The 24,446-nt window shown below is 51.0% G+C and overlaps 1 protein-coding gene across 1 annotated transcript in view; it reads left to right on the top strand.

Annotated features, from left to right (window-relative positions):
• Positions 1–347: 347 nt before the first annotated feature.
• GCKR (glucokinase regulator) overlaps positions 348–24,446 on the top strand; it is a 44,468-nt gene continuing 20,369 nt past the window's right edge. Inside the window, 10 exon segments of the mRNA XM_073335362.1 lie at positions 348–407; positions 8,955–9,110; positions 9,696–9,709; positions 11,791–11,848; positions 13,136–13,204; positions 15,707–15,780; positions 18,553–18,619; positions 19,197–19,250; positions 19,706–19,800; positions 20,975–21,083. Of these exon segments, the coding sequence (XP_073191463.1) occupies positions 348–407; positions 8,955–9,110; positions 9,696–9,709; positions 11,791–11,848; positions 13,136–13,204; positions 15,707–15,780; positions 18,553–18,619; positions 19,197–19,250; positions 19,706–19,800; positions 20,975–21,083 (756 nt within the window).

The raw sequence follows: 24,446 nt of genomic DNA, 5'->3' as shown, positions 1-24,446 counted from the left end.
GCTCTGTGTTCTGCCTGTGCAGCAGAAATGACGCAAGCAGCTGCCCTTATCCTCCTGGGATCAGTGGTGGGGGTGGTGGGGACCCTGGAGAGATAAGCTGGGGTATCTGCCCAGCAGCAGGACATGGGGTGATAGGAGCAGTTGAAATGTAACTGTTCAGATTAATCATTACAGCGTAGGGCTGATAAGACTGGGACAAACCTCGCTGCCTGGAATGAGGGGGGAGGAGTGAGTACCCAGTCCTTGTCTCACCCGCCTGCAGGCAGGCGACTGTTTGTACTGGAGTAACAGGTTTGGGAACCTTCGGATTCTTTCAGAGCCATCGCCATCAGTTCTGGGCCTGGACCATGCGTGGGACAAAGAAATACAGGCATGTTATTGAGACGCCAGATCCCGGCAAGTGGGAGGTAAGAACCACAGAGCAGCTTGTGGGTCGTTATTGTCTCCAGGAACTCCCCTGTGCCGGGACTGAGGTAGGACACTACCCCGGGACCAGGTGCTGCCCTGGCTGCTCCAGCAGGGACAGGGCAGGAGCTTTCTTCATCACCTGCTGCCACTCCTCAACCAAACCAGCCCTGATGAGCTGGTTGCCCTGTGGCAGCCACTGCCAAGAAACCATTCCCATTCCAGTTACTAAAAAGAACAGGAGGACTTGTGGCACCTTAGAGACTAACCAATTTATTTGAGCATAAGCTTTCGTGAGCTGCAGCTCACTTCATCGGATGCATTCAGTGGAAAATACAGAAGACGTTTTTATACACACAAACCATGAAAAAATGGGTGATTATCACTACAAAAGGTTTTCTCTCCCCGCACCCCACTCTCCTGCTGGTAATAGCTTATCTAAAGTGATCACTCTCCTTACAATGTGTATGATAATCAAGGTGGGCCATTTCCAGCACAAATCCAGGGTTTAACAAGAACGTCTGAGGAAGGGGTGGGGGGTAAGAAAAAACAAGGGGAAATAGGTTACCTTGCATAATGACTTAGCCACTCCCAGTCTCTATTCAAGCCTAAGTTAATTGTATCCAATTTGCAAATGAATTCCAATTCAACAGTTTCTCGCTGGAGTCTGGATTTGAAGTTTTTCTGTTGTAATATTGCAACTTTCATGTCTGTAATCGCGTGACCAGAGAGATTGAAGTGTTCTCCGACTGGTTTATGAATGTTATAATTCTTGACATCTGATTTGTGTCCATTTATTCTTTTACGCAGAGACTGTCCAGTTTGGCCAATGTACATGGCAGAGGGGCATTGCTGGCACATGATGGCATATATCACATTGGCGGATGTGCAGGTGAACGAGCCTCTGATAGTGTGGCTGATGTGATTAGGCCCTGTGATGGTGTCCCCTGAATAGATATGTGGGCACAGTTGGCAACGGGCTTTGTTGCAAGGATAGGTTCCTGGGTTAGTGGTTCTGTTGTGTGGTATGTGGTTGCTGGTGAGTATTCGCTTCAGGTTGGGGGGCTGTCTGTAGGCAAGGACTGGCCTGTCTCCCAAGATTTGTGAGAGTGTTGGGTCATCCTTCAGGATAGGTTGTAGATCTTTGATAATGCATTGGAGGGGTTTTAGTTGGGGGCTGAAGGTGACGGCTAGTGGCGTTCTGTTATTTTCTTTGTTAGGCCTGTCCTGTAGTAGGTGACTTCTGGGAACTCTTCTGGCTCTATCAATCTGTTTCTTCACTTCTGCAGGTGTGTATTGTAGTTGTAAGAATGCTTGATAGAGATCTTGTAGGTGTTTGTCTCCGTCTGAGGGGTTGGAGCAAATGCGGTTGTATCGCAGAGCTTGGCTGTAGACAATGGATCGTGTGGTGTGGTCAGGGTGAAAGCTGGAGGCATGTAGGTAGGAATAGCGGTCAGTAGGTTTCCGGTATAGGGTGGTGTTTATGTGACCATCGTTTATTAGCATTGTAGTGTCCAGGAAGTGGATCTCTTGTGTGGAATGGACCAGGCTGAGGTTGATGGTGGGATGGAAATTGTTGAAATCATGGTGGAATTCCTCAAGGGCTTCTTTTCCATGGGTCCAGATGATGAAGATGTCATCAATATAGCGCAAGTAGAGTATTTTACTGGTTTATGACTGTTATAATTCTTGACATAATTCTTGAATAGAGACTGGGAGTGGCTAAGTCATTATGCAAGGTAACCTATTTCCCCTTGTTTTTTCCTACCCCCCACCCCTTCCTCAGACGTTCTTGTTAAACCCTGGATTTGTGCTGGAAATGGCCCACCTTGATTATCATACACATTGTAGGGAGAGAGAGAACTTTTACATAAGCTATTACCAGCAGGAGAGTGGGATGCGGGGAGAGAAAACCTTTTGTAGTGATAATCACCCATTTTTTCATAGTTTGTGTGTATAAAAACATCTTCTGTATTTTCCACAGTATGCATCCAATGAAGTGAGCTGTAGCTCACGAAAGCTCATGCTCAAATAAATTGGTTAGTCTCTAAGGTGCCACAAGTCGTCCTTTTCTTTTTGCAAATACAGACTAACACGGCTGTTACTCTGATTCCAGTTACTATGACCCTGAAACATGGGAGAGGGAACCAGGAAGAAAAGCTGCAACCTGGCAGTGCCAGTGTGCGTCTGTGAGTGTGATTCTTCCCACAGTGGCTCAGCTGGTTCTGGTTCATGACGTGCAAGGAACAGACTTCAGCACAGAAGGACAGACTCTGAGGCCAGAAGGGACCATTGTGATCATCTAGTCCAGTGGTCCCCAAACTTTTCAGGGTTGCACCCCCACCCATACCCCTTTCCCCCATCCGCCTGCACCAGGAATGGGAGCAGGGCTATGGCTCCCAGGGGTGGGGGATGCCGATATTGATAAAGGGACTGAGGCTGGGGCTGCAGCTGGGGGTGGGTCTGGGGCCAGGAGTGGAGCCGGGAGGGGGGTGCTGCAGCCAGGGGCCAAGGATAGTAGTGGAACCAGGACCAGGGGCCAAGGCTGAGGACGGGGACAGGACTGGGGATGGGTGCAGAGCCTTGGCTGGTCCACGGTCAGAGGCCAAGCCCGGGGGCGGGGCTGGAGCAGATCTGGGAGCAAAGCGGGGCTAGGTGGCGTTCCCTTCCATGGGGGCTGGCCCAGGCCCTGCCGTGCCCCCCCCAATGTTCCTCCGTGCCCCCCTAGGGGGGCATGCCCTACAGTTTGGGGTCCTCTGATCTAGTCTGAACTCCTGTATAACACAGGCCAGAGAACTTCCCTGAAGTAATTTCTGCTCCAACTCTAATAGCTGAGATTAAACTAACTAATAAGAACAAAAGAACGGCCACACCGAGTCAGGTCAATGATCATCGAGCCCAATATCCTGTCTTCCGACAGTGACTGGTGCCAGATGCTTCACAGAGAATGAACAGACCAAGGCAGTTATGCATCCCCTCTTGTCGATTCCCAGGTTATGGCAGTCAGAGGTTGAGGAGCACCCAGAGCATGGGGTTGTGTCCCTGACCATCTTGGCAAATAGCCCTTGATGGACCTGTCCCCCAGGAACTGATCGAGTTCTTTTTTTGAACTCACATATACTTTTGGCCTTCACAACATCCCCTGTCAACAAGTTCCTCAGGATGACTGTGTTGTGTGAAGAACTTCCTTTTGTTTGTTTTAAACCTGCTGCCTGTTAATTTTATTGAGTGACCCCGAGTTCATGTGTTATGTGAGAGGATAAATGACACTTCCTGATTCACTGTCTCCACCCCAGTCATGGTTTATAGACCTCTGTTGAGTCCCCCCTTCGTCATCTCTTCTCTAAACTGAACAGTCCCAGGCTTTTGAATTTCTCCTCATACGGAAGCTGCTCCATCCCTCTAATAAATTTTGTTGGACTTCTCTGTATTTTTTCCAATTCCAATATATCTTTTTTGAAATGGGATGACCAGAACTGCATGCAGTACTCAAGGTGTGGGTGCACCATGGATTTATACAGTGGCATTTTGATATTTTCTGTTTTATTATCTATCCCATTTCTAAGGGCTCCTAACATCCGGTTTGCTTTTTTGACTGCCACTGCACATCGAGCAGATGATTTCAGAGAACTATCCATGATGACTCCAAGATCTCTTTCTTGAGTGGTAACAGCTAGTTTAGACTCATTTTCTATGTATAGTTGGGATTATTTTTTCCAGTGTGCATTACTTTGCCCTTATCAACATTGAATTGCATCTGCCATTTTGTCACCCAGTCATCCAGTTTTGTGAGATCCCTTTGTAGCTCTTCACAGCCTGCTTTAGACTTAACTTTCTTCAGTATCATAGAATCATAGAATATCAGGGTTGGAAGGGACCTCAGGAGGTCATCTAGTCCAACCCCCTGCTCAAAGCAGGACCAATCCCCAATTAAATCATCCCAGCCAGGGCTTTGTCAGTAATTTTGTATCATCTAAAAACTTTGCCATTTTACTGTTTACCCCTTTTTCCAGATCATTTATGAATATGTTGAACAGCGCAGGTCCCAGTGTAGATCCTTGGGGGACCTTGCTATTTAGCTCTTTCATTGTATAAACTGACCATTTATTCCTAGCCTTTGTTTCCTATCTTTTAACCAGTTACTGATCCATGAGAGGACCTCCCTCTTATCTCATGACTGATTACTTTGCTTAAACACCTTTGGTATAGGACCTGGTCAAAGGCTTTCTGAAAGTTTAAATACACTATATCCACTGGATCACCCTTGTCCCCATGCTTATTGACACACTCTCAAAGAATTCTAGTAGATTGGTGAGGCAGGATTTCCCTTTACAAAAGCCAAGTTGGCTCTTAGAATCATAGAATATTAGGGTTGGAAGGGACCTCAGAAGGTCATCTAGTCCAACCCCCTGCTCAAAGCAGGACCAAGCCCCAACTAAATCATCCCAGCCAGGGCTTTGTCAAGCCTGACCTTAAAAACTTCTAAGGAAGGAGATTCCACCACCTCCCTAGGTAACGCATTCCAGTGTTTCACCACCCTCCTAGTGAAAACGTTTTTCCTAATATCCAACCTAAATTTCCCCCACTGCAACTTGAGACCATTACTCCTCGTTCTGTCATCTGCTACCACTGAGAACAGTCTAGATCCATCCTCTTTGGAACTCCCTTTGAGGTAGTTGAAAGCAGCTATCAAATCTCCCCTTATTCTTCTCTTCTGAAGACTAAAACATCCCCAGTTCCCTCAGCTTCTCCTCGTAAGTTATGTGTTCCAGTCCCCTAATAATTTTTGTTGCCCTCTGCTGGACTCTCTCCAATTTATCCACATCTTTCTTGTAGTGTGGGGCCCAAAACTGGACACAGTACTCCAGATGAGACCTCACCAATGTCGAATAGAGGGGGGCGATCACATCCCTCGATCTGCTGGCAATGCCCCTACGTATACATCCCAAAATGCCATTGGCCTTCTTGGCAACAAGAGCACACTGTTGACTCATATCCAACTTCTCGTCCACTGTAACTCCTAGGTCCTTTTCCGCAGAACTGCTGCCAAGCCATTCGGTCCCTAGTCTGTAGTGGTGCATTGGATAGTTCCATCCTAACTGCAGGACTCTGCACTTGTCCTTGTTGAACCTCGTCAGATTTCTTTTGGCCCAATCCTCCAATTTGTCTAGGTCCCTCTGTATCCTATCCCTCCCCTCCAGCATATCTACCACTCCTCCCAGTTTAGTGTCATCTGCAAACATGCTGAGGGTGCAATCCACGCCATCCTCCAGATCATTTTATGAAGATATTGAACAAAACCGGCCCCAGGACTGACCCTTGGGGCACTCCACTTGATACCAGCTGCCAACTAGACATGGAGCCATTGATCACTACCCGTTGAGCCCGACAATCTAGCCAGCTTTCTATCCACCTTATAGTCCATTCATCCAGCCCATACTTTTTTAACTTGCTGGCAAGAATACTGTGGGAGACCGTGTCAAAAGCTTTGCTAAAGTCCAGGAACAACATGTCCACTGCTTTCCCTTCATCCACAAAGCCAGTTATCTCATGATAGAAGGCAATCAGATTAGTCAGGCATGACTTGCCCTTGGTGAATCCATGCTGACTGTTCCTGATCACTTTCCTCTCCTCTAAGTGCTTCAGAATTGATTCCTTGAGGACCTGCTCCATGATTTTTCCAGGGACTGAGGTCAGGCTGACTGGCCTGTAGTTCCCAGGATGCTCCTTCTTCCCTTTTTTAAAGATTGGCACTACATTCGCCTTTTTCCAGTCATCTGGGACCTCCCCCGATCGCCATGAGTTTTCAAAGATAATGGACAATGGCTCTGCAATCACATCCACCAACTCCTTTAGCACTCTCGGATGCAGTGCATCCGGCCCCGTGGACTTGTGCTCGTCCAGCTTTTCTAAATAGTTCCGAACCACTTCTTTCTCCACAGAGGGCTGGTCACCTCCTCCCCATGCTGTGCTGCCCAGTGCAGCAGTCTGGGAGCTGACCTTGTTCGTGAAGACAGAGGCAAAAAAAGCACTGAGTACATTAGCTTTTTCCACATCCTCTGTCACCAGGTTGCCTCCCTCATTCAATAAGGGGCCCACACTTTCCTTGACTTTCTTCTTGTTGCTAACATACCTGAAGAAACCCTTCTTGTTACTCTTAACATCTCTTGCTAGCTGCAACTCCAGGTGTGATTTGGCCTTCCTGATTTCACTCCTGCAAGCCTGAGCAACATTTTTATACTCATCCCTGGTCATTTGTCCAATCTTTCACTTCTTGTAAGCTTCTTTTTTGTATTTAAGAGCAGCAAGGATTTCACTATTAAGCCAAGCTGGTCGCCTGCCATATTTACTATTCTTTCTACATGTCGGGATGGTTTGTCCCTGTAACCTCAATAAGGATTCTTTAAAATACAGCCAGCTCTCCTGGACTCCTTTCCCCCTCATGTTATTCTCCCAGGGGATCTTGCCCATCAGTTCCCTGAGGGAGTCAAAGTCTGCTTTTCTGAAGTCCAGGGTCCGTATTCTGCTGCTTTCCTTTCCTCCTTGTGTCAGGATCCTGAACTCGACCATCTCATGGCCACTGCCTCCCAGGTTCCCATCCACTTTTGCTTCCCCTACTAATTCTTCCTGATTTGTGAGCAGCAGGTCAAGAAGAGCTCTGCCCCTAGTTGGTTCCTCCAGCACTTGCACCGGGAAATCGTCCCCTACACTTTCCAAAAACTTCCTGGATTGTCTGTGCACCGCTGTATTGCTCTCCTAGCAGATATCAGGAAAATTAAAGTCACCCATGAGAACCAGGGCATGCGATCTAGTAGCTTCTGCGAGCTGCCGGAAGAAAGCCTCCTCCACCTCATCCCCCTGGTCCGGTTGTCTATAGCAGATTCCCACCACTACCTAACTCTTGTTGCTCATACTTCTAAGCTTAATCCAGAGACTCTCAGGTTTTTCTGCATTTTCATACTTGAGCTCTGAGCAGTCATACTGCTCCCTTACATACAGTGCAACTCCCCCACCTTTTCTGCCCTGCCTGTCCTTCCTAAACAGCTTATATCCATCCATGACAGTACTCCAGTCATGTGAGTTATCCCACCAAGTCTCTGTTATTCCAATCACATCATAATTCCTTGACTTTGCCAGGACTTCCAGTTCTCCCTGCTTGTTTCCCAGGCTTCTTGCATTTGTGTATAGGCACTTGAGATAACCCGCTGATCGCCCCTCCTTTCTCAGTATGAGGCAGGAGCCCTCCCCTCTCGTGCACTCCTGCTCGTGCTTCCTCCCGGTATCCCACTTCCTCACTTACCTCAGGGCTTTGGTCTCCTTCCCCCAGTGAACCTAGTTTAAAGCCCTCCTCACTAGGTTAGCCAGCCTGCTTGCGAAGATGCTCTTCCCTCTCTTCGTTAGGTGGAGCCTGTCTCTGCCTAGCACTCCTCCTTCTTGGAACACCATCCCATGGTCAAAGAATCCAAAGCCTTCTCTCCGACACCACCTGCATAGCCATTCGTTGACTTCCACCATTCGACGGTCTCTACCCAGGCCTTTTCCTTCCACGGGGAGGATGGACGAGAACACCACTTGCGCCTCAAACTCCTTTATCCTTCTTCCCAGAGCCACGTAGTCCACAGTGATCCGCTCAAGGTCATTCTTGGCAGTGTCATTGGTGCCCACGTGGAGAAGCAGGAAGGGGCAGCGATCTGAGGGCTTGATGAGTCTCGGCAGTCTCTCCGTCACATCGCAAATCCTAGCTCCTGGCAAGCAGCAGCAGCAGCTCGTCCCCAATATATTGTGTTCATCTCTGTGTCTGATAATTCTGTTCCTTACTATAGTGTCAACCAACTTTCCTGGTACTGAAGTTATGCTTACTAGCCTGTAATTGCCAGGATTGCCGCTGGATCCTTTAAAAAAAATCTGCATTACATTAGCTACCCTCCAGTCACGTGGTGCAGAGGCTGATTTAAGCAATAGGTTACATACCACAGTTAGGAGTTCTTCAATTTCATACGTGAGTTCCTTTAGAATTCTTGGGTGAAGCCCATCTGGTCCTGGTGACTTATTGCTGTTTGTTTAATCGGTTTGTTCCCAAATCTTCTCCATTGAGGCTCAATCTCAAGTGCAGCAGGTTTAGAAACCCAAAGGCAAGTTAATGCTGAGGTTGCTGTGCCCTTGCCAAATGTTTTGTTTCCTCATCTCTAGCCCTCTTTGTTGCTCTGTTTTGTTCTCCTAATGTGCCCTTTCTGACCCAAGACTGGATGATCCCTGGGTAGGGAGCATGTGTACAGCACCAAACACCATGGCGCCCTGATCACCGGTCGGGTTCCTAGGAGCAGCCATAATAGAAAGTAACAATAACAACAACGAAAGAACTTAAATAAGCCCATCTGGTGAGCGGAGGAGGAAGGGGTGGAGGGTTGCAGTGGAGGGGCTTTCTGTCCCAGGCTAAATGCGCACAGTTGGACTAGTATATTTAGAGGCTGTGGGAGCCATTCTAGCACTGGGACCCAGTCCTGCTCTGCCCTGGGGAGACTCTGCATCCTGTGTGCATTGGCTTTCAGCTGGCGGGGTACGAGGCAACCCTGCCCATCAGTGAGAAGTCAAACCCCATCACCAGGGAGCTGGATAAGGCTGACCCTGTGCAGATTGTCCAGCTTCTGAAGGAATGTGATGCAGAGATATTCCAGGAGGAGGACGAAGCTCTGCTCAACTATACGGTAAGTTCTCTGCCTTGCCTGCCTGTGTGTTGAGATCCCCTTGCCATAGCCACATTGGTTGTAGAGCTGTGGGAGAGCCTAGGGAAGTGGTAGGCCTGGCGTTGAGTCCTGGAGGTGCTGAGATTTGTGATAGTTTTCCCTTTGTGTTGGAGGGCATTGAAAAGCCATCAGGCTGGCCCCTGAGAAGGCTCTATCTCTTGCTCCCACTGGCCTTGCCCTCATCACCGAGAGCTTGTTGATTGTAAGGAAAGAGATGACACATGAGGGAACCCCAGTTCAGTCATTCAGAGCCCAGCAGACGACCAGTCAGGCCCTCACCCTGAACCCTGTATTCAGATGATGTTAATAGTCTGCCTTTTCATACTATTTCTGGTGTGTGTGTATATATGGGTGGGTGGGGCAGTAAACCCGCGGAACCCTGAGCTTTGGAGTGAGGGGGTTACCTCATAGGCCACTGAGCCACCCCATGGAGTATGGGTCCCGCTGGGGTGAGTAACCCCACAGAGCCCTGACCTCTCCCTCACGATCTATGGGCTGGTTGGGAGATAACATCACAAAGCCCTAATCTTCTCACTTTCTTCTCAGAGACTGTACAGTGAGTCATAGAATCATAGAATCATAGAATCATAGAATATCAGGGTTGGAAGGGACCCCAGAAGGTCATCTAGTCCAACCCCCTGCTCAAAGCAGGACCAATTCCCAGTTAAATCATCCCAGCCAAAGCTTTGTCAAGCCTGACCTTAAAAACCTCTAAGGAAGGAGATTCTACCACCTCCCTAGGTAACGCATTCCAGTGTTTCACCACCCTCTTAGTGAAAAAGTTTTTCCTAATATCCAATCTAAACCTCCCCCACTGCAACTTGAGACCATTACTCCTCGTTCTGTCATCTGCTACCATTGAGAACAGTCTAGAGCCATCCTCTTTGGAACCCCCTTTCAGGTAGTTGAAAGCAGCTATCAAATCCCCCCTCATTCTTCTCTTCTGCAGGCTAAACAATCCCAGCTCCCTCAGCCTCTCCTCATAACTCATGTGTTCCAGTCCCCTAATCATTTTTGTTGCCCTTCGCTGGACTCTCTCCAATTTATCCACATCCTTCTTGAAGTGTGGGGCCCAAAACTGGACACAGTACTCCAGATGAGGCCTCACCAATGTCGAATAGAGGGGAACGATCACGTCCCTCGATCTGCTCGCTATGCCCCTACTTATACATCCCAAAATGCCATTGGCCTTCTTGGCAACAAGGGCACACTGCTGACTCATATCCAGCTTCTCGTCCACTGTCACCCCTAGGTCCTTTTCTGCAGAACTGCTGCCTAGCCATTCGGTCCCTAGTCTGTAGCTGTGCATTGGGTTCTTCCGTCCTAAGTGCAGGACCCTGCACTTATCCTTATTGAACCTCATCAGATTCCTTTTGGCCCAATCTTCCAATTGGTCTAGGTCCTTCTGTATCCTATCCCTCCCCTCCAGCGTATCTACCACTCCTCCCAGTTTAGTATCATCCGCAAATTTGCTGAGAGTGCAATCCACACCATCCTCCAGATCATTTATGAAGATATTGAATAAAACCGGCCCCAGGACCGACCCCTGGGGCACTCCACTTGATACCGGCTGCCAACTAGACATGGAGCCATTGATCACTACCCGTTGAGCCCGACAATTTAGCCAGCTTTCTACCCACCTTATGGTGCATTCATCCAGCCCATACTTCCTTAACTTGCTGACAAGAATACTATGGGAGACCGTGTCAAAAGCTTTGCTAAAGTCAAGAAACAATACATCCACTGCTTTCCCTTCATCCACAGAACCAGTAATCTCATCATAAAAGGCGATTAGATTAGTCAGGCATGACCTTCGCTTGGTGAATCCATGCTGGCTGTTCCTGATCACTTTCCTCTCATGCAAGTGCTTCAGGATTGATTCTTTGAGGACCTGCTCCATGATTTTTCCAGGGACTGAGGTGAGGCTGACTGGCCTGTAGTTCCCAGGATCTTCCTTCTTCCCTTTTTTAAAGATTGGCACTACATTAGCCTTTTTCCAGTCATCCGGGACTTCCCCGGTTCGCCACGAGTTTTCAAAGATAATGGCCAGTGGCTCTGCAATCACAGCCGCCAATTCCTTCAGCACTCTCGGATGCAACTCGTCCGGCCCCATGGACTTGTGCACGTCCAGCTTTTCTAAATAGTCCCTAACCACCTCTATCTCCACAGAGGGCTGGCCATCTCTTCCCCATTTTGTGATGCCCAGCGCAGCAGTCTGGGAGCTGACCTTGTTAGTGAAAACAGAGGCAAAAAAAGCATTGAGTACATTAGCTTTTTCCACATCCTCTGTCACTAGGTTGCCTCCCTCATTCAGTAAGGGGCCCACACATTCCTTGGCTTTCTTCTTGTTGCCAACATACCTGAAGAAACCCTTCTTGTTACTCTTGACATCTCTGGCTAGCTGCAGCTCCAGGTGCGATTTGGCCCTCCTGATAACATTCCTACATGCCCGAGCAATATTTTTATACTCTTCCCTGGTCATATGTCCAACCTTCCACTTCTTGTAAGCTTCTTTTTTATGTTTAAGATCCGCTAGGATTTCACCATTAAGCCAAGTTGGTCGCCTGCCATATTTACTATTCTTTCGACTCATCGGGATGGTTTGTCCCTGTAACCTCAACAGGGATTCCTCCTCAAACAGGGAGTCAGTGCTGAAGACCATGATTGACATTATCAATAAAATGCAGGAAGTCCTGAAGGTACATTGTAGTGCAGTGCACTGTGGGGCAGTGGGTGGGGTGTGGTATGGTACGGCACACTGCAGTATGGTGCAGAGAAATGTGGTGTGGTACGGTATGGTAGGACGTGCTTGTGATGCAGTATGGTGCAGTTTGGCATGAAGCAATGCAGTAGGAAGTGGTATGGTGAAATGCAGTGTAGTGTGGCATGACATGGTGAAATGCAATGTGGTTCCTATGAGGTGAGGTGCAGTGCAGTGGAATGAGGTAAAGTGTGGTGCAATGAGGTGAGACATAGTGTGCTATGGAGCAGCATGGTACAGTGAGGTGATGTGCAGTGAGGTGTGCAGCTAGATGCAGTGTGGTATGGAGCAACATGATACAGAGAGGTGAGGTGCAGTGGGGTGTGTTGCAGCATGGTACACCAAGGTGTGGTGCAGCGAGGTGAGGTGTGGTGCAGTGAGGTATGGAGCAGCATGGTGCAGTGAGGTGAGGTATGGAGCAGCATGGTACAGTGTGGTGAGGTGCAGCATGATACAGTACAGGAATGGAGCTCTGAAAGGTACTGTACCCCTTTGTCAGCTCTGAAAGGTACTGTACCCTTTGGACATCGTACAGGAGATGCTCAATCAGCCCTCTTTGCTGTCCTTAGTGACATCATCAGCATGTCTGGGGAGCCATGGCTCAGTGGTTCTTGGAGTTCCACACTGGACAGGACCAGGCCTGCCCCATCCTGGGTTCCTTCCCTCTCGCAGAGCCAGGGGAGCTGGGGACAGACCAGCCTTGGGCCATATCAGGGCCATGGCATGATAAAGGAAGAGGTGTCTCACCACAGTGAATGCGCTGCCATCACAGAGCCCACTCCCTATTCCTCAAGGACGTGCTGGAGAGGCAGCAGGGTCTGGGGGCTCTTACCCCAGATTCTGGAGTCCATGTGCTCGCACAGCAGCCAGCTGATGGGATCCCTCAAGGCAGGCATCTGGGCCTGTGGTCCAGGCCAGGTCTGGGACTCCCGGAGCAGGCAGCCATGTTCTGCACAAGTTGCAGCTTTGAGTGAGCGTGTTGCAGAGTGTGGCTGGGAGGGGGCCAAGGCCCAGGTCTCACAGGGAAGGCTGATATGAAAGGGAAAAACACTCCTGGTCTAAGAGCCACTGGGGATCCTGAATGTTGTTATCAAAGGCTGCCACAGTCCTCAGTGCAAGCGACCGTGGCCTCTGTCTGCTCTGAGCAGCTGTGGGACTCCTGCCTCTGGCTGGGGAGATGGGCCCAGCTCCGCAGGACAGTCACCTGTCTCCATTGGTTCTGCAGGACCCAGACAACACCCTTATCGTGCTGAGCGGCGGGGGCACCTCGGGCAGGCTGGCCTTCCTTATAGCCGTGAGTTGCTCCTGCTTCCTCCTCATCTCCACAGTGTGCTGGTGCAGAATCCCAGCCCTGGGGAACACCCGGGATATGCTCAGCACACCCCATCCTCCCAATGATGCACACCAACCTCCTAAGGACACAGCCTACTTGGAGATACTCAGCCCCCTACATTCTCCAGCAACGCCCCTGGCTACCCAGTGCAGCTCAGCCTCCCTAACCCCACCCCAGAGGGGCTCAGCATCCCTCTCCATTTCCCAAGCACACTGTGCCCCCATGGTCTCCCAGTGAGGCACATCCCTCTTGGGATCCCTGGAGATGCTCAACCCCCCAGCCGCACTGGCCTCAGTGGAGACACTCTGCCCCCTCCCCCTCCCCAGCTCCCACAAAGATGCTCAGGTTCTCCCGGACCCATCATAGAATCATAGAATATCAGGGTTGGAAGGGACCCCAGAAGGTCATCTAGTCCAACCCCCTGCTCAAAGCAGGACCAATTCCCAGTTAAATCATCCCAGCCAGGGCTTTGTCAAGCCTGACCTTAAAAACCTCTAAGGAAGGAGATTCTACCACCTCCCTAGGTAACGCATTCCAGTGTTTCACCACCCTCTTAGTGAAAAAGTTTTTCCTAATATCCAATCTAAACCTCCCCCACTGCAACTTGAGACCATTACTCCTCGTTCTGTCATCTGCTACCATTGAGAACAGTCTAGAGCCATCCTCTTTGGAACCCCCTTTCAGGTAGTTGAAAGCAGCTATCAAATCCCCCCTCATTCTTCTCTTCTGCAGGCTAAACAATCCCAGCTCCCTCAGCCTCTCCTCATAACTCATGCGTTCCAGTCCCCTAATCATTTTTGTTGCCCTTCGCTGGACTCTCTCCAATTTATCCACATCCTTCTTGTAGTGTGGGGCCCAAAACTGGACACAGTACTCCAGATGAGGCCTCACCCATGTCGAATAGAGGGAAACGATCACGTCCCTCGATCTGCTCGCTATGCCCCTACTTATACATCCCAAAATGCCATTGGCCTTCTTGGCAACAAGGGCACACTGCTGACTCATATCCAACTTCTTGTCCACTGTCACCCCTAGGTCCTTTTCCGCAGAACTACTGCCTAGCCATTCGGTCCCTAGTCTGTAGCTGTGCATTGGGTTCTTCCGTCCTAAGTGCAGGACCCTGCACTTATCCTTATTGAACCTCATCAGATTCCTTTTGGCCCAATCTTCCAATTGGTCTAGGTCCTTCTGTATCCTATCCCTCCCCTCCAGCGTATCTACCACTCCTCCCAGTTTAGTATCATCCGCAAATTTGCTGAGAGTGCAATCCACACCATCCTCCAGATCATTTATGAAGATATTGAATAAAACCGGCCCCAGGACCGACCCTTGGGGCACTCCACTTGATACCGGCTGCCAACTAGACATGGAGCCATTGATCACTACCCGTTGAGCCCGACAATTTAGCCAGCTTTCTACCCACCTTATAGTGCATTCATCCAGCCCATACTTCCTTAACTTGCTGACAAGAATACTATGGGAGACCGTGTCAAAAGCTTTGCTAAAGTCAAGAAACAATACATCCACTGCTTTCCCTTCATCCACAGAACCAGTAATCTCATCATAAAAGGCGATTAGATTAGTCAGGCATGACCTTCCCTTGGTGAATCCATGCTGGCTGTTCCTGATCACTTTCCTCTCATGCAAGTGCTTCAGGATTGATTCTTTGAGGACCTGCTCCATGATTTTTCCAGGGACTGAGGTGAGGCTGACTGGCCTGTAGTTCCCAGGATCTTCCTTCTTCCCTTTTTTAAAGATTGGCACTACATTAGCCTTTTTCCAGTCATCCGGGACTTCCCCGGTTCGCCACATCAAGACACTTAGCTCTCCCTGGCCCCTCAGCTTTCCTGCAGGTGCTCAGCACGCCCCAGGCCTTGAACCATGAGGGGAGAGAACACAGTGCCATGGGCTGCATGGGTGGAGCATAGGAGGGCTTGAGGTTGCAGGGTGCTGTAAGCAGCACAGGGGCGCCCCAGGGAGCCATGGCAGCAGGCAGAAAGGGTGCAATGGGTTGCAATCACAAATTGCCATGAACTCTCTGGGTCAGTTCTGGCTGCCTGGGATGGGGTGGGTGCGGGTGCTCCTCTTGGGTTCGATTTCCCACTTATAATACCTGTTTCTGCTTGTGTTATGGGGCCAGCCCCAAGCCCCTGGCAGAAATAATTGTGCACTGGAGCTCATGCCTGGACTGGAAACCTTGGGGCGAGGACCAGTAGTTTCCTGTTAGAGGTGGGCTCTACAGGGCAGATACAGCGGTGCTGGCTTAGGGGGCCTCCTGTTGTGTATGTCACTGGGGAAAGGGGTCTGCTGCTGCCTCTGGCTTTGTCTTCTCTTCACAGTATGTTGTAGCTCCCTGGCCTGCATGGGCTGGGTGGTTCCTAGGATGGTTAATTTATAGACAGGTTGCTGGGGTGCATGGCCTGCCTGTTTTTGTGCCTCTCTCCTCTCTCTCTCTCTTCCCAGGTTTCCTTTAACAAGCTGCTGAAGGGTCTAGGTCAGCTGCCCCGTTACACGTACATCATTGCTGGGGGAGACAGGTAAGGGGGAGAGCATGTGTTTGCACTCAGCCTGGCTGAGCAGATAATGGCCTTTGCTTCCGGCTGTGGCTCTGGCTGTCTCCCAGCCAGACACCGACATTTGTCCCATCTGAGACCCTAGTGGGTAGCATCTTGCCTCCCCCTCTGCCTGGCCAAGCAGGGGATGGCAGAGAGTGCTCCAGTGCACCGTTTATAGACCAGTACTGTATGTGTGGGGTCGAGCGCGTGTGGGGTCGAGCGCATGTGGGTCTCTGGTTAGCAGTTGTCAATAGGGAATGATAATCTAATGGGGGTGTTTCTAATGGAATTCACTGGTACTGGGCCTGATGCTATTCAACCCTTTAATCAATGATCTGGAATTAAATATAAACTCATGGATGACACACAGATTGTCAAAGTAAACTACGAAGAGGACAGGGCATCATACAGGGCAAGGTGGATCAATTGGTAAGCTGGCTGATTTGAAACAAAATGTGGTTTAATATTGCCAAATGCCTACAGCTAGAAACGAGGACTGTAGGCCATGCCTATAGAATGGAGACTGCATCCTGGAAAGCAGTGACTCTGCAAAGATTATGTGATCCTACTGGACAAGCAGCTGAAGAGGAGTGTGATGGTCTGGCCAAAAGGGTGAATGCAGTTATTTGATGTATAAGCAGGGGAGAAGTGAGTAGGAGCAGGGAGATGATTTCACCTCTGTATATGACATTGGTGAGATTGATACTGGAATACTGTATCCAGTTTTGGTATCCACAGTTTAAAAGGATGTTGGAAAATTTGAGAGGGTGCAGAGAAGAGCCACAAAAATTATTCAAGGGTTGGAAAAATTCACTTACAGTGAGAGACTTACGAAGCTCAATCAGTTTAGTTCAGGGGTTGGCAAACTACGGCCCGTGGGCTGGAGCCGGCCTGCGAGCCATTTTAAGCTGGCCTGCGAGCCATTTTAAGCCAGCCTGTGAGCCGCACCACGTAGCTCAGCTCTGCTCCAGTGCTCTGTTCGGGGCACAGGGTTGTGGTCCAGACCATGCGGCTCAGCCCTGCTCCGGAGCTCCAGCCGGGGCGCTGGGTCAGGGCTGCACCACACGGCTCGGCCGCACTCTGGTGCTCCAGACGGGTGCTGCGTCGGAGGTCACACCAGCAGCTGGGCCCTGCTCTGGTGCTCTGGCCTGGGCGCTGGGTCGGGGCCACACTGCACCATGCGGCTTGGCCCTGCTCCGGCCTGTGTGCTGGGTCAAGGGCCACACCATGCTGCTCAAACCCGCTCCAGTGCTCCGGCCAGGGCACAGGTTCAGGGCCGCACTATGCCTCGGCCGGAGTGGGGCTGAGCCGCGCAGGGTTGGGGCCGCGCTATGCAGCTCAGGTCTGTTCCGGTGCTCCAGCCGGGACACAAGGACGGGGGCTGCACCACGCAGCTCCCAGAAACCACGGCATGGCCCCGCTTTGGCTCCTATGCCCTCCAATGGGAGCTGTAGGGGCGGTGCCTGAGGATGGGGCAGTGTGCAGAGCCACCTGGCCGCACCTCCGTGTAGGAGCCAGAGAAGGCACATGCCACTGCTTCCGGGAGCCACTTGAGATAAGCGCTGCTCGGAGCCTGCACCCCCTGAGCCTCTCACCGGGCCCCAATCCCCTGCCCCAGCCCTGATCCCCCTCCCACTCTCCAAACCCCTCGATCCCAGCCTGGAGCACCCTCCTACACCTTAAACTCCTCATCCTCATCCCCAGCCCCACCCCAGAGACCGCACCCCCTCCCACACCTCAACCCCAATTTTGTGAGCATTCATGGCCCGCAGTACAATTTCTATTCACTGATGTGGCCCTCAGGCCAAAAAGTTTGTCCACCCTTGGTTTAGTTAGTCAAAAAGATCAAAAGCTGATTGATTCCAGTGTCTAAGTACCTTCACAGGGAGCAAATACTGTGTACTAAAGAGTTCTTCAATCTGGTGGAGAAAAGTAGAACAAGAACCAATGGCTGGAAGATAAAGCCAGACAAATTCCAATTAGAAATAAGGCACAGGTGATTAACCATTGTAACAAACTACCAGTAGAAATGATGGATTCAGCATCTCTTGATATCTCCAGCTCAAGCCTAGCTGCCTTTCTGGAAGATGCTTTAGTCAAAACACAAATTACTGGGCTGAGTCCAAGGGTAGCTGGGTGGAATTATTAACACATTGGCTGTGTTCTACAGGACATCAGACTACATGAGCTAATGATGCTGGTCACTTTTGACATTAACCTCAATGAATCTATGCAACCAAGCCAGCTGGAGCTCACTCAGATAGGACTGAGCTGAGGCTGGTGCACAGGAGGAGGTCTTGCTCCCACTCTGAGATTCAGTGAAGAGGGGCTTTTAGCTATCAGGTGGCAAATGGAGCCAGAAATCCCTTTTTCCCCCTGTGTTGCAGCTGGTTAACCCGGAGGCCACAAGCACCAGCTCACTGCCCATTTCTCCCAGGTGCAGGATGTGGCTGCAGTGAGCCTGGTGTTTGTGGCCTCCAGATTAACCAGCTGCAACATGTGTGCTGCACTGCACCGGGGGCAGCCCAGGCCACTTGGGCTAGAGTGACGGGGCCCATTTGCGGTCACAGGCTGCTTAGGTTTCCTGTGTCTGCCAGCTGCAGGCTGTGGAGTCTACATGTCCTGCATCCCTGAGTGCATGGGGGACAGTTCAGCCCTGAGAAGGGGAGCATGAGCCTGCGGGTTCCTGTGATCTGAGTGTGTGTGTTTTGGTTGTACCTGTGAGTAACTGAACAAGGTTGTTTCCTCATGTAGATCCCTAGTGGTGTCCCAGGAGGAACTGGAGGACTGCGCCCTGCTGGGGATCGAGGAGCTGAGCAAGGTGAGGTCTGGAGATGGGGAAGGAGACAGACTGAAACAAAACTTCAGCTGTGACTCAGAGGACCCATGGCGGTTTCATGCACCGAGTCTCTCTGGGAAGGCGGGAAGGCAGGAAGAGGATTGCCAGGGGGGGCATACTGTGGATTTCCAGGAGACAGCGGGCCTAAGCCCCGCACATAGCTAAGGCCCTCCTCCTTAGCCGTTGGGATGGGCCAGGGAACTGGGGCCACAGCTGAACACTGGGGACAACAAACAAAAAAACAGGGATGGGAGTAAAGGTCACAGGGTGAAAATCGGGCAGTGCCCACTGCTCCCCAAAGGCATTCAAGGGGGCAGCGAGGCAGGGCACAGCGGAGGAAGGGCCAGAGCAGCTCTGGCTTCCTCTCTCTCAACTCTGCCTGGGCAGGGTCTCCCTCTTTCCCACTGCTCAGGCAGGGAGAGGAGGGGGCAGCAAAGTACAAGGTCACCTTGCCCACTCATCCCAGTGCCGGGGCAGCCCCTCTCCCCACCCCAGTGCAGTGCCAGGGCAGCCCCTCCTCTCACCCGCACCATACTGAGTTCTCCCATTTTCTCCCCAGGTCTGTGAGGGGAAGAAAAAAGTAGTTTTCATTGGAATTTCATGTGGTTTTTCTGTAAGTATCCAATGGATTATTGCAAATTTGCTGGGAGCAGAGTGGATGCCTGGTACAGTCAGTGTTAGGAGGGGAAACAGAGTGGGTCCCTTTCATTGTCAGGGTGGGTGGGTGCAGAGTGGGTGCCTGCCATTGTCGTGGTGCGGGTGCAGAGTGGGTGCCTGGTATAGTCGGGGTGGGGAGCTGCAGAGTGGATGATCACAGAAGGGGGTGACGAAGTGGGTACCTGCCATAGTCAAGGTTTGGGAGGGGAGTGGGTGCCTGCCATGGTAGGGTGGCTTACTGGCTGTGGTACAATCAGTGCTCAGCATGGGGGACAGTTAGGGTGGGGATTGCAACTTGTCTTGGTTTGTAGCCTTGGTTGGTCCCCTTTGTGGTAGCAGGCAGGGTGGACTCTGATCTGTGCTCAGCCTGGGGAGAGTAGTTAGGGGTCTCACTGACTCTGTTTGCTACAGGCCCCTTTTGTGGCAGGACAGCTGGACTTTTGCATGAATAACCTGGACATCTTCCTGCCAGTCCTGGTGGGATTCAACCCCGTCAGCATGGCCAGGTAACAGGGAGCAGGGAAGGGGCACCGTGGGCTCAGTTGCTCCACCAGGCCCTAATGCTGGCCTCTCCAGCCCAGAGCTTGAGTCCATCTCCAGTGAGAACCAGATCATGCTGAGGTGGAACCTGCCAGTCAGCCTCCCACGTTGTCTCACCCAGTTCCCTGGGGAAGGTTTAGATTGGATATTAGGAAAAACTTTTTCACTAAGAGGGTGGTGAAACACTGGAATGCGTTACCTAGGGAGGTGGTGGAATCTCCTTCCTTAGAGGTTTTTAAGGTCAGGCTTGACAAAGCCCTGGCTGGGATGATTTAACTGGGAATTGGTCCTGCTTTGAGCAGGGGGTTGGACTAGATGACCTTCTGGGGTCCCTTCCAACCCCGATATTCTATGATTCTATGATTCCCTGAAAATCTACGCGGCCCCCTGGAGCAGGGTGGGAAGCCCCTGGCAGGGCTGAGCCCTCTCACGGGGATGTCAGGCCTGGGGTTAGATGGGGAAGCCCCTGGCAGAGCTGTGGGCCCGGCCCTCTCATGGGGATGTCAGGCCTGGGGTTAGATGGGGAAGCCCCTGGCAGAGCTGTGGGCCCGGCCCTCTCATGGGGATGTCAGGCCGGGGGTTGGATGGGGAAGCCCCTGGCAGAGCTGAGGGCCTGGGGTTGGATGGGGAAGCCCCTGGCAGAGCTGAGGGCCTGGCCCTCTCACGGGGATGTCAGGCCTGGGGTTGGATGGGGAAGCCCCTGGCAGAGCTGAGGGCCTGGGGTTGGATGGGGAAGCCCCTGGCAGAGCTGAGGGCCCGGCCCTCTCACGGGGATGTCAGGCCTGGGGTTAGATGGGGAAGCCCCTGGCAGAGCTGTGGGCCCGGCCCTCTCATGGGGATGTCAGGCCTGGGGTTGGATGGGGAAGCCCCTGGCAGAGCTGAGGGCCTGGGGTTGGATGGGGAAGCCCCTGGCAGAGCTGAGGGCCCGGCCCTCTCACGGGGATGTCAGGCCTGGGGTTGGATGGGGAAGCCCCAGGGCAGGGCTGAGGGCTGGGCCCTCTCTTGGGGATGTCAGGCCTGGGATTGGATGGGGAAGCCCCAGTGTCTGGCTCAGGCCCAGGCCTGGTCACAGGGATGTTAGTCTCTGAGGCAGGGTGAGGTCCTTGTCCCAGGCTTGACTGCAGTAGGTCTCTCCTGCAGGAATGATAAGATCGAGGGCTGGCACTCTACTTTCCGCCAGGTGGCTGAGCGGATGCAGAAGCTGCAGGAGTCGCACAAAGCCTTTATCCTCAATCCTCAATCCTGACAGGTTCCATCCGCTTTTTGGATCCTCTCCAGAATGCTGCCTGGAAATCCTCTTTGGGTTGGGCTCCTGCTCGGTGAAGGGCTGTCTCTAACGTTCAGCAAGGAGTTCTGATGAGACAGGGTCAGCAGGATCAGTTACAGAAGACTGGGGAGAAAGGGGCTGGAACTGAGAGAGAGCTCTGCAGATCCCTGGGGTAGAGGGCCAAGGCCTCTGCGATCAGAGCAGCCCAGCTCCTGCTCGGAGTCGACCTGTGGGGGTCTGGATTTAATATAGGTGAGTGCTGCGTCTGAAGAGGCTCAGGACTGGGGTTACACCTCACCCCATTGCCATGGGAATAGCACAGGACCAGAAGCTCAGGCAGAAGGGAGCTCCCACTGCTAGTGGGGCTCTGTAGGCCTCCAGCATTTATTTGTTCCCCCTCTCATGCACAAAAGGTGCTTGGGGCTTTTGGGATCCCTGCACAGGAGCATAGTCAGGTGACAACAGGAACAGCAGGATGAGATGAGGCAGGCCAGGGCAGGAAGTGGGGTGAGCCAGGCCAATGGGAGCACTGCTGACGCTGGGAGGCAGCTCTGCCTTCAGCCTTTCAGCATTGCTCTTGTGATCTGTGTCTGTGCAGCAGGCCGGATGGGGAGGGGAGCTAGAGCTGTGTGTTGCAGTCACAGTAGGAGTTGAAGGGATTTGGCACTGTAACGGGGCCCTCCCCATCCCTGTCCTCCGATACCCCAGAAACTTCTCAGAATCTCTCGGTTGAGTGGCAACTTTGTGTGGTTTCTTTACATTCCCGCCACCAACCCCAATACAATCCCAGGCAGCAATATTATAGACAGGGCTTCTCACCCATTAGCTCTTTCCCTCAGCGCTGGGGAGGAACAGAGGTCTGTGAACAGACTGGACTTAGCTCCTCTCCCTCTCTCCCCCAGTACTGCCTGTCCTTTTTATACCCCTCAGCTAATGGACTAATTGGCTCATCCAGCCTCCCAGCCGGTTAGCTTACACATCCCCAGCAGTCTTTTGCAGGTGAGTTGACTGACGCCTGGATTCCCAGTAGGGACAAGCTCCCAGCACTCTGGTCACAGGTACTTGTTCCAGCTCCATGAGAATTGCTGCCTGCAGGGACAGCTGTGAACTGCATGCAGAATGCACTGTGTCCCAGAAGCCCTGCCTCTGGGCTGGTCTCCCCAGTTGGACAAGCTGCCCATGAACATCTGCAGTGAGAGACTGAAACTCAGTGGTTTCTGGCCTCGGTTCAGTGTACCAGTATGTTCTAAGGAAAGCAAGGAGTGAGAGCAGCAGAATAAGGACAATGGATTTCAAAAAAGCCAATTTTAAGAACTTCAGATAACTGCTATGTAAGGTCCCATGGAAAGAAAATCTAAGGGATAAAGGAGTTCAGGAGAACTGGCAGTTTCTCCAGGAGACCATATTAAAGGCACAGTTGCAAACTTCCCATATCAAGGAAAGATAGGATAAATAATAAGAGGTCAGTATGGCTTCATCAGGAGCTCTTCAATGACCTGAAAACGAAAAAAGAATTCTACGTAAAAGGTCCGATTTGCTAAGGAGGAGTACAAAAGAACGGCCTGGGCATGTAGGGACAAAAACAGAAAGGCTAAGGCACAAAATGCATCATACGTAGCAAGGGACATAAAGGCAATAAGCGGAGGTTCTTTAAATACATGAGGAACAAGAGAAAGATGAAGGAAGATGTAGGTCCTCTCCTTAGCAGAGAAGGAGAGCTAATGACTGATGACATCAAGAAGGCTGAGGCATTTAATGCAAGATACTCAACACAATATTGCTGAGAACTCGTGGAGGATGGGTGAGGTCCCAGTGGACTTGAGAAGGGCAAACCTAATACCAATCTTTAAAAAGAGGAACATAGAGGATCCCAGGAATTATAGATCAGTCAATCTAACTTTGATACCTGGAAAGATACTGGAACAAATTATTAAACAATCAGTTTGTAAGCACCTGGAGGATAATAGAATCATAGAATATCAGGGTTGGAAGGGACCTCAGGAGGTCATCTAGTCCAACCCCCTGCTCAAAGCAGGACCGATCCCCAATTAAATCATCCCAGCCAGGGCTTTGTCAAGCCTGACCTTAAAAACTTCTAAGGAAGGAGATTCCACCACCTCCCTAGGTAATGCATTCCAGTGTTTCACCACCCTCCTAGTGAAAAAGTTTTTCCTAATATCCAACCTAAATCTCCCCCACTGCAACTTGAGACCATTACTCCTCGTTCTGTCATCTGCTACCACTGAGAACAGTCTAGATCCATCCTCTTTGGAACCCCCTTTCAGGTAGTTGAAAGCAGTATCAAATCCCCCCTCATCCTTCTCTTCCGCAGACTAAACAATCCCAGCTCTCTCAGCCTCTCCTCATAAGTCATGTGTTCCAGTCCCCTAATTATTTTTGTTGCCCACCTCTGGATGTTTTCCAATTTTTCCACATCCTTCTTGTAGTGTGGGGCCCAAAACTGGACACAGTACTCCAGTGAGGCCTCACCAGTGTCAAATAGAGGGGAACGATCATGTCCCTCGATCTGCTGGCAGTGCCCCTACTTATACATCCCAAAATACTGTTAGCCTTCTTGGCAACAAGGGCACACTGTTGACTCATATCCAGCTTCTCATCCACTGTAACCTCTAGGTCCTTTTCTGCAGAACTGCTGCCTAGCCATTCGGTCCCTAGTCTGTAGCGGTGCATGGGATTCTTCCATCCTAAGTGCAGGACTCTGCACTTGTCCTTGTTGAACCTCATCAGATTTCTTTTGGCCCAAACCTCCAATTTGTCTAGGGCCCTCTGTATCCTATCCCTACCCTCCAACGTATCTACCACTCCTCCCAGTTTAGTGTCATCTGCAAACTTGCTGAGGGTGCAGTCCATGCCATCCTCCAGATTATTAATGAAGATATTGAACAAAACCGGCCCCGGGACCGATCCTTGGGGCACTCCACTTGATACCGGCTGCCAACTAGACATGGAGCCATTGATCGCTACCCGTTGAGCCCGACAATCTAGCCAACTTTCTATCCACCTTACAGTCCATTCATCCAGCCCATACTTCTTTAACTTGCTGGCAAGAATACTGTGGGAGTCCGTATCAAAAGCTTTTTCTAAAGTCAAGGAATAACACGTCCACTGCTTTCCCCTCATGCACAGAGCCAGTTATCTCATCTCATCATAAAAGGCAATTAGGTTAGTCAGGCATGACTTGCCCTTGGTGAATCCATGCTGACTGTTCCTGATCACTTTCCTCTCCTCTAAGTGCTTCAGAATTGATTCCTTGAGGACCTGCTCCATGATTTTTCCAGGAACTGAGGTGAAGCTGACTGGCCTGTAGTTCCCAGTATCATCCTC

This window comes from Lepidochelys kempii, chromosome 3, assembly GCF_965140265.1.
Source record: "Lepidochelys kempii isolate rLepKem1 chromosome 3, rLepKem1.hap2, whole genome shotgun sequence".
Lineage (NCBI taxonomy): Eukaryota > Metazoa > Chordata > Testudines > Cheloniidae > Lepidochelys > Lepidochelys kempii.
Note: the sequence above shows the minus strand (reverse complement) of the source record. Positions and strands in the feature narration are given on the sequence as shown.